Consider the following 8,811-nt stretch of genomic DNA (forward strand, 5'->3'; position numbering starts at 1 on the left):
AAAAGAATCACTCTTCTGGTGTTTTTCAGCCTTGCTGGTCCCTTCTTCTCAGTCGCCTTTGCTAGCTCCTCCCCTGTTAAAGTTGTATTATCCAGCTCAAACCTCAGACTTCTCTATCTGCACTTACTTCCTTGAGATCCCATCAGTCTTTTTTTTTTTTTTTCCTGAGGTAGCGTCTCACTCTATAGCACAGATTGGAGCACATTAGTGTGGCCATAGCTCACTGCAATCTCGAACTTCTGAGCTCAGCAATCCTCCTGCCTCAGCTTCCAAGTAGCTAGGACTACAGATGCAGGTGCATGTCCCTACCCAAGGCTATTTTCTTTTTTTTTTTTTTTTTGAGACCAGAGTCTTACTCTGTCACCCAGGCTGAAATGCAATGGCGCAATCCCAGCTCACAGCAACCTCCACCTCTCGGGTTCAGGTGATCCTTCCTCCTGCCTCAGCCTCCTGAGTAGTTGGGATTACAGGTGCGTACCACCACACCCAGCTAATTTTTGTATTTTTAGTAGAGATGGGGTTTCACAATGTTGGCCAGGCAGGTCTTGAACTCCTGACCTCAAGTGATCTGCCTGCCTCGGCCTCCCAAAGAGCGGGAATTATAGGTGTGAGCCACCTCATCCAGACCCCATCTAGTGTTAAGGTTTAAATATTATCTACCAGGTTGGGCATGGTGGCTCGCGCTTGTAATCGCAGCCCTTTGGGAGGCTGAGGCAAGCAGATCCCTTGAGCTCGGTAGTTAGAGACCAGCCTGGACAACAGGCAAAACCTGTTCTCTACAAAAAATACAAAAATTAACCGGGCATGATGGTGCACACCTGTAGTCCCAGCTACTTGGGGAGCTGAGGCAGGAGGATTGCTTGAGCCCAGGAAGTTGAGGATGCAGTGAGCAGAGATCATATCACTGCACTCCAGCCTGGGTGGAGAGCAACACCCTGTCTCAAGAAAAAAAAATAATCTATCCAATGATGACTCTCTCCATTGGTCACTGGACTTCTCCACTGAACTCCAGACCCATATATCCTACTGCTTGTTCGAAGTCTCCACTAAATATATAATGGACATTACAAACTTAACAAGCCTAACACTAGACTCCTGATCTTCACTACCTCCCTAATTTTTTCCAATCCTTTGATCTTTCCCATCTCAGCTAAAGGCAACTCCATCCAACCAATTGTGGAGTCATTCTCTTCTTTTCTCATGCTCATATCCAATCCACAGGCAAATCCTAATGTTTATAATTTCAAAATATATCTAGAATCCAACCAATTCACACATCCCCCCGCAACCACTGCTGCTACTCTGGTCTAAGCCTCCATTACCTTTTACTTGTATTATTGGTCTAAGCCTCCATTATCTTTTACCTATATTATTGTGAGAGCCTCCTATTGAGTCTCCCTGCTTAGAACTTCCCTCTTTACGATCTACTTTTCACACAGCAGCCAGTGTTCTTGTTGAAACTAAAACCTGTCAAATCATGATATTTCTCTACTCAAAACCTTCCAAAGGCTTTCCATCTCCCTTGGAGTGAATGGCAAAGGCTTTGCAGTTCCCTATAAGGCCTTACACAAACTGCCTGCCCAACTCCCTACTCCTTTCTAATGGCTAAAACAGAGGCTGGCAAAGAATACACACTCTTTTGTTTTTTTTTGTTGTTTGTTTGTTTCTGAGCCTGTCGCCCACACTGGAGTGCAGTGGCATGATCTTGGCTCACTGTAGCCTTAACTTCCGATCCTCCCACCTCAGCCTCCCCAGTATCTAGGACTACAGACATGGATCACCAAGCCCAGCTAATTTTTGTATTTTTTGTAGAAACACGATCTCACTATATCACCCAGGTTAACAACAAAGTATTTAAAACAAACAAACAAAAAAAAAAAAAACACTCTGTTTCTTTGTTACCTGGATTCAATGTCAGACAAAGAGATGTCACTCCAACTTTCTTCTAAATCTACATCTTGTCCAAGTTCATGGAATTTCTTGTGGATTTCCTGTCGTAAAAGCTCCTTAAGCTCTGCTAGACACTGAGTGAACTATGAAAGTGAAGAAAATAACTATTTTGATAATTCATTTTTATTTATTTATTATTATTATTTTTGAGACGGAGTTTGACTCTTGTTGCCCAGGCTGGAGTACAATGGCGCGATCTCAGCTCACTGCAACCTCCACCTCCTGGGTTCAAGCGATTCTTCTGCCTCAGCCTCCCAAATAGTTGGCATTACAGGCATGCGCCACCACACTCAGCAAATTTTGTATTTTTAGTAGAGACAGGGTTTCACCATATTGGTCAGGCTGGTTTCAAACTCCTGACCTCAGGTGACCCACCTGTCTCAGTCTCCCAAAGTGCTGGGATTATAGGCGTGAACCACCATGCCCGGCCCATTTTATTTATTCATCAAATACTTACTAAGTGTATGCTGAAAGGCATTTTATTTATTGCTGCGAACACAAAGATGAATAACCTGCACCCCTGCTAGCAAGGACATGTTAACAGAAAATTACATAAGCTGGAGGAACAGATAGAAATTTTTTTTTAGGTCAGAATATCAATGAGCACTGCTCTAGCCACTTTTCTCTGGCTAGAGCCAACTTCTTCTTTTTTATTTTTATTTTTTTGAGACAGAGTCTTGCTCTGTCGCCAGGCTGGAGTACAGTGGTGTGATCTCGGTTCACTGCAACCTCCGCCTCCCAGGTTCAAGTCATTCTCCTGCGTCAGCCTCCTGAGTAGCTGGGACTACAGGTGCGCACCACCATGACCAGCTACTTTTTGTATTTTTAGTAGAGACGGGGTTTTACCACATTGGCCAGGATGGTCTTGAACTCCTGACCTCGTGATCCGCCCACCTTGGCCTCCCAAAGTGCTGGGATTACAGGCGTGAGCCACCATGCCTGGCCGCCAACTTCTTCAACAATGCAATAGTCTATTTTATTTTATTTTATTTTATTTTATTATTATTTTTTTTTAAGATGGAGTCTTGCTCTGTCACTCAGGCTGGAGTGTAGTGGCATGACCTCTGCTCACTGCAACCTCCACCTCCCGGGTTCAAGTGTTTCTCCTGCATCAGCCTCCCGAGCAGCTGGGATTACAGGCACTTGCCACCACACCCAGCTAATTTTTGTATTTTTAGTAGACATGGGGGTTTCACCGTGTTGGTCAGGCTGGTCTCGAACTCCTGACCTTGTGATTCGCCAGCCTTGGCCTCCTGAAGTGCTGGGATTACAGGTGTGAGCCACTGCACCCAGCCTGATGATGATTATTATTACTTTTTTTTTTGTTTGTTTTTTTGGGAAGACATAATTAACAAGGCAAGACCTCAGAAAGGCCACACGGGAAGTCAACAAGTGCACACAGAGCAGGGCTAATTTTGGAGAAGAGAAAAAGACACGTGGCTGGGCACAGTGGCTCAAGCTTGTAATCCCAGCACTTTGGGAGGCTGAGGCGGGCAGATTACCAGAGGTCAGGAGTTCCAGACCAGCCTGACCAATATGGTGAAACCCTGTCTCTACTAAAAGATACAAAAATTAGCCAGATGTGGTGGTGCATGCCTGTAATCCCAGCTACTCAGGTGGCTGAGGCAGAAGAATCGCATGAACCAGGGAGGCAGAGATTGTAGTGAGCTGAGTTCGTGCCACTGCACTCCAGCCTGAGACACAGAGGGAGACCCTGTCTCAAAAAAAAAAAGAAAAAAAAAAAAGACACCTGATTTTCTAAAATAAGAGAAAGGAAAGATAATTAGTGTTGTAGCTGGGCACAGTGGCTCATGGTTGTAATCCCAGCACTTTGAGAGGCTGAGGCATGAGGATCACAAGCCCAGGAGCTGGATACCAGCCTGGTAACAGAAAAACCCTGTCTCTACAAAAACTTAAAAATTAGCTATGTGTGGTGGCGCATACTTGTGGTCTCAACTACTTGGGAGGCTAAGGTGTTGAGGCTGCAATAAGCCGTGATCACACCATTGCACTTCAGCCTGGGTAACAGAGTGAGACCCTATCTCAAAAGAAAAAAGAAAAAAAAAAAAGATTAAGTGTTGCCATAGGTAAGTCCAGAAGTGAGGGAGATGTGTTCTAAAGGACTGTCTCCATCTTCTTGGTGAATTATGAGGTCTTACCATTTGTAGACAGTATGCAGGCTGGGGGCTTTCTTATTTTCTTTTATTATAAAACTTCAGAAAACTAGTAAGAGGAAAATAAAGATAGCCTGTAATTCCACCGGGCTCACTTTGGACCCATGTGAAACTGATCACAGCAGCATCATCACATTTCTTTCTTTCTTTTTTTTTTTGACTCTCGCTCTGTCTCCCAGGCTGGAGTGCAGTGGCGTGATCTCAGCTCAGAGCAACCTCCGCCTCCCAGTTTCAAGTGATTCTCCTGCTTCAGCCTCCCGCGAGCTGGGATTACAGGTGCACACCACCATGACCAGCTAATTTTTTTTTTATTTTTAGTAGAGACGGGGTTTCACTATATTGCCCAGGCTGGTTTTGAACTCCTGAGCTCAGGCAATCCACCCACCTCAGCCTCCCAAAGTGCTAGGATTACAGGTGTCAGCCACCATGCCTGGCCTTCACCACATTTTGAAACCCCATTTTACCTTGGTTTGGTCAGGATCACAAAAGTCCAGAAGGGTGTCACAGACATGATAACCTAAGGACTTCAGATCTTCGATGGTAAAGTGGGTATCTCTTTTACTACCTGAAAAAAAAAAAAAAAACCCCACAAACATTTCCAATTAAATCTTAATGACTGAATATAAATCTAATTTATTTTATTTATTTATTTATTTTTTTTGAGACGGAGTCTCGCTCTGTGGCCCAGGCTGGAGTGCAGTGGCCGGATCTCAGCTCACTGCAAGCTCCGCCTCCCGGGTTTACACCATTCTCCTGCCTCAGCCTCCCCAGTAGCTGGGACTACAGGCGCCGCCACCTTGCCCGGCTAGTTTTTTGTATTTTTTAGTAGAGACGGGGTTTCACTGGGTTAACCAGGATGGTCTCGATCTCCTGACCTTGTGATCCGCCCGTCTCAGCCTCCCAAAGTGCTGGGATTACAGGCTTGAGCCACCGCGCCCGGCTTATAAATCTAATTTATGATTATTGTTTTAAAAATACCACCACTGGCAGGCACGGTGGCTCACGCCTGTAATTCCAGCACTTTGGGAGGCCAAGGCTGGCAGATCATGAGGTCAGGAGATCGAGACCATCCTGGCTAACATGGTGAAAGCCCGTCTCTACTAAAAAATACAAAAAAAAAAAAAATTAGCTGGGCATGGTGGTGGGCACCTGTAGTCCCAGCTACTCAGGAGACTGAGGCAGGAGAATGGTGTGAATCTGGGAGGTGGAGCTTGCAAGTGAGCTAAGATCGCGCCACTGCACTCCAGCCTGGGTGACAGAGCGAGACTTTGTCTCAAAAAAATAAAAATAAAAAATAAAAAAATGCCACCACTGGCCAGGCACAGTGACTCACGCCTATAATCCCAGCACTTTGAGAGACCAAGGCAGGCCCTTGGCTTGAGCCTAGGAGTTTGAGACCAGCCTGGGCAACATAGCGAGACCTTGTCTCTACAAAAAATACAAAAATTAGCCTGATGTTGTGGCATGCGCCTATAGTCCCGGCTACTCAGGAGGCTGAGGTCGGAGGCCAAGGTGGGAGGATCGCCTGAGCCAGGGAGGCAGAGGTTGCAGTGAGCTGAGATTGCGCCACTGCATTCCAGCCTGGGTAACAGAGGGAGACACTGAAACAAAACAAAACAAAACAAAACAAAACAAAACAAAACACCTCTTATTCTAGAATATTATGCTTCAGAAGAGTGTAGCTCTCCTAGTTTTAGTTTGGTTCAGAAGAATCTTTGGCAATGAAAAAATTATAATCATGATGGTTCTAATTACTGAGGTTTTTACTTCATGTTAGGCACTATGGCAAGTGCACTCTGTGTACCATCTCGCTAAGCAGTACCTACAATGCAAGTACTATTATTATTGCAGTAAAAGGAAAATGAGGCTGGACATGGTGGCTCATGCCTGCTATCCCAGCACTTTGAAAGGCCGAGGCAGGAGGATTGCTTGAGCCAGGGAGCTTGAGGCCAGCTTGAGCAACATAGGCAGACCCTGTCTCTACAAAAAAATAAAAAAATTAGCTGGGCATGGTGACGTGACCAACTACATGAGAAGCTAAGGTGGGAGAATCACTTGAGCCTGGGAGGTTGCAGAGAGCCATGATCATGCCACTACACTCTAGCCTGGGTGAAAGAAACCCTGTCTCAAAAAAACAAACAAACAAAAAAATGAAAATAAAGAAAGGAAAAAAAATGAAGCTCAAAAAGGCTAGATAATTTACCCAAGAACACAAAACTTGTTAACGGAGCTGAAATTCAACCCCTATCTGCCTGATTCCAGGTTTTTTGTTCGTTTGTTTTGAGACGGAGTTTTGCTCTGTCACCCAGGCTAGAGTGCAGTGGCATGATCTTGGCTCACTGCAACCTTCCTCTCCCGGGTTCAAGCGATTCTCCTGCTTCAGCCTCCACAGTAGCTGGGACCACAGGTGTGTGCCACCACGCCTGGCTAATGTTTAGTAGAGATGGGGTTTCACCATGTTGGCCACACTGGTCTTGATCTCCTAACCTCGTGATCTGCCTGCCTCGGCCTCCCGAAGTGCTGGGATTACAGGCATGAGCCACCGCACCTGGCCTGATTCCAGGTCTTTAGCAACCACTATGCCATACTGCCCCATCAAATATTATATTTCACATTCATATTTTGGGCACTCAAATTTACATAAGTCTAGACAAAGAAATCCTCTAGATCAGTTATCTCCCCAGCATTCAAAGGCATTTCATCTCCCTGATGCTTTGCATGGATTTCCCTTCCTATGCTGGTCTATGATATACAAAGGAGAATGTACCCAGGGTAGACCCGCCAAAGGTAGATTCCATGGTGTAGCTGTTTAGGATTCCCATCCGCCACATAACAACTCGTCCCGTTCCTTCTTTGCATTTTTGGACCTTAAAATTACAACTGTGAAAAGAGAACTAAAAAGAAATCCAAATTTTCTGTTAATCATAAATCAGCAAATGCAAAATGTCTAAGATTCGTTAATATGATACAAGAATAGTTTCCTTGGAGTCCATATGTTATTTCCCAAAGCATGTTCCACAAAATACTAATTTGGAGGGATGTTAACAGGTATTACGGGGGAAAAAGGAGTTCTGTGGTCATGTTAGTCAGGGAGACAAAGAGTTAACAAAACTAAACAGGCTTTCTCTGCAAGCCCTCTTAGAGTGTGTAATATGTGGACTGTAATCTTCCAAAGGGAAGAGAGTACATTTGCAATTTGTTTTCCAAACATTTTTGCCCATGAACTCTTCCTTCCTGTTGTCTCCACCCCACTCCCCCAAGGAGAATTTTGCAGGACTAGGTTTCCTAGAACATCTGTTTGGCATTCAAGGCACTAGCCAACCTTTCTAAGACGTATTTTCTGCCACTCCCCAACTTGAACCCCTAAATCTAGTTGTGTTTATATTCTATGATATGTGTATTCCTCATCCCCATAATCTCTGCCTGGAACTCTCTCTCCCTTACACTCATCTTATTACTTGGAGTTCAATATCCTTCATTATCTTTTATGACCCCTCAGCCCTTGTGCCTCACTTGGAGTTTGTAATATACACTTGGCACCTCTCTCTATCCACCCTATCCTGCTAAAAATTTTTTGCAGTTAGAAGGTATCTCATTGTCCAGTGATTTTTAAATTGCGCTCTGTGGAATCCAGGGGTTCTACTGAGAAGTCTCAGGGCATTTCTGCTTCAAGGAGGGAAGGAGCAGAGGAGACAAGGTTCCCTGCTTCAAATAGTTTGTTTTAGATATGGGTTCTGGGTGTGATTTCCTGAAAAAAAAAGAAAGAAAAGAAGAGAAGAGAAGAGAAGGAAAAGAAGAAAAGAAAAGAAGGACAGGAAAGGAAGGAAGGAAAGAAAGAAAGAAAGGAAGGAAGGAAGGAAGGAAGGAAGGAAGGAAGGAAGGAAGGAAGGAAGGAAGGAGAAAGAGAAAGAAAGAAAGAGAGAAAGAGAGAGAGAAAGAAAGAGAAGAAGAGAAGAGAAAAAAAGAAAAGGAAAAAGAGAAGAGAACAGAAAGAGAGGCCGGGCATGGTGGCTCATGCCTGTAATCCCAGCACTTTGGGAGGCTGAGGCGGGCCAATCACCTGAGGTCAGGAATCTGAGACCAGCCTGGCCAACATGGCGAAACCCTGACTCTACCAAAAATACAAAAAAATTAGCCAGGCATGGCAGCATGCACCTGTAATCCCAGCTACTCAGGAGGCTGAGGCAGAAGAATTGCTTGAACCTGGGAGGAGAAGGTTGCAGTGAGCTGAGATCGCACCACTGACTCCGGCTTGGGTGACAGAGCAAGACTCAAAAAATGAAAAAGAGAGAGAGGAAGGAAGGAGAGCTTCCTCTTTTTCTTTTTTTAAACAAATAAGAGTAATAATACAAAATATTTTTCTCATATATCTTTATGGGAAAAAAATCTGTATTATTGGCCAGGTGTGGTGGTTCACCCCTGTAATCCTAGCACTTTGGGAGGCCAAGGTGGATGGATCATGAGCTCAGGAGATGGAGACCATCCTGGTCAACACAGTGAAACCCCGTCTCTACTAAAAATACAAAAAAAAAAATTAGCCGAGCATGGTAGCTCGTGCCTGTAATCCCAGCTATCCAGGAGGCTGAGGTAGGAGAATCACTTCAACTCAGGAGGTGGAGGTTGCAATAAGCTGAGATCATGCCACTGCACTCCAGCCTGGGTGACACAGTGAGACTCCATCTCAAAA

General features: G+C 44.8%; 1 protein-coding gene across 6 annotated transcripts in view; it reads right to left on the bottom strand.

Moving 5' to 3' along the window:
• AGBL2 (AGBL carboxypeptidase 2) overlaps positions 1-8,811 on the bottom strand; it is a 75,100-nt gene that overhangs the window by 36,375 nt on the left and 29,914 nt on the right. For all 6 annotated transcript variants that reach the window (XM_017865773.1, XM_017865770.1, XM_017865768.1 and 3 more), the window contains exons 10-12: positions 6,892-7,018; positions 4,589-4,689; positions 1,903-2,033 (exon numbers count right to left, since the gene is read on the bottom strand). In XM_017865773.1, the coding sequence (XP_017721262.1) occupies positions 1,903-2,033; positions 4,589-4,689; positions 6,892-7,018 (359 nt within the window). The remainder of the gene's footprint in view (positions 1-1,902; positions 2,034-4,588; positions 4,690-6,891; positions 7,019-8,811) is intronic.

The sequence above is a fragment of the Rhinopithecus bieti genome, unplaced genomic scaffold, assembly GCF_001698545.2.
Source record: "Rhinopithecus bieti isolate Rb0 unplaced genomic scaffold, ASM169854v2 scaffold_81727, whole genome shotgun sequence".
Lineage (NCBI taxonomy): Eukaryota > Metazoa > Chordata > Mammalia > Primates > Cercopithecidae > Rhinopithecus > Rhinopithecus bieti.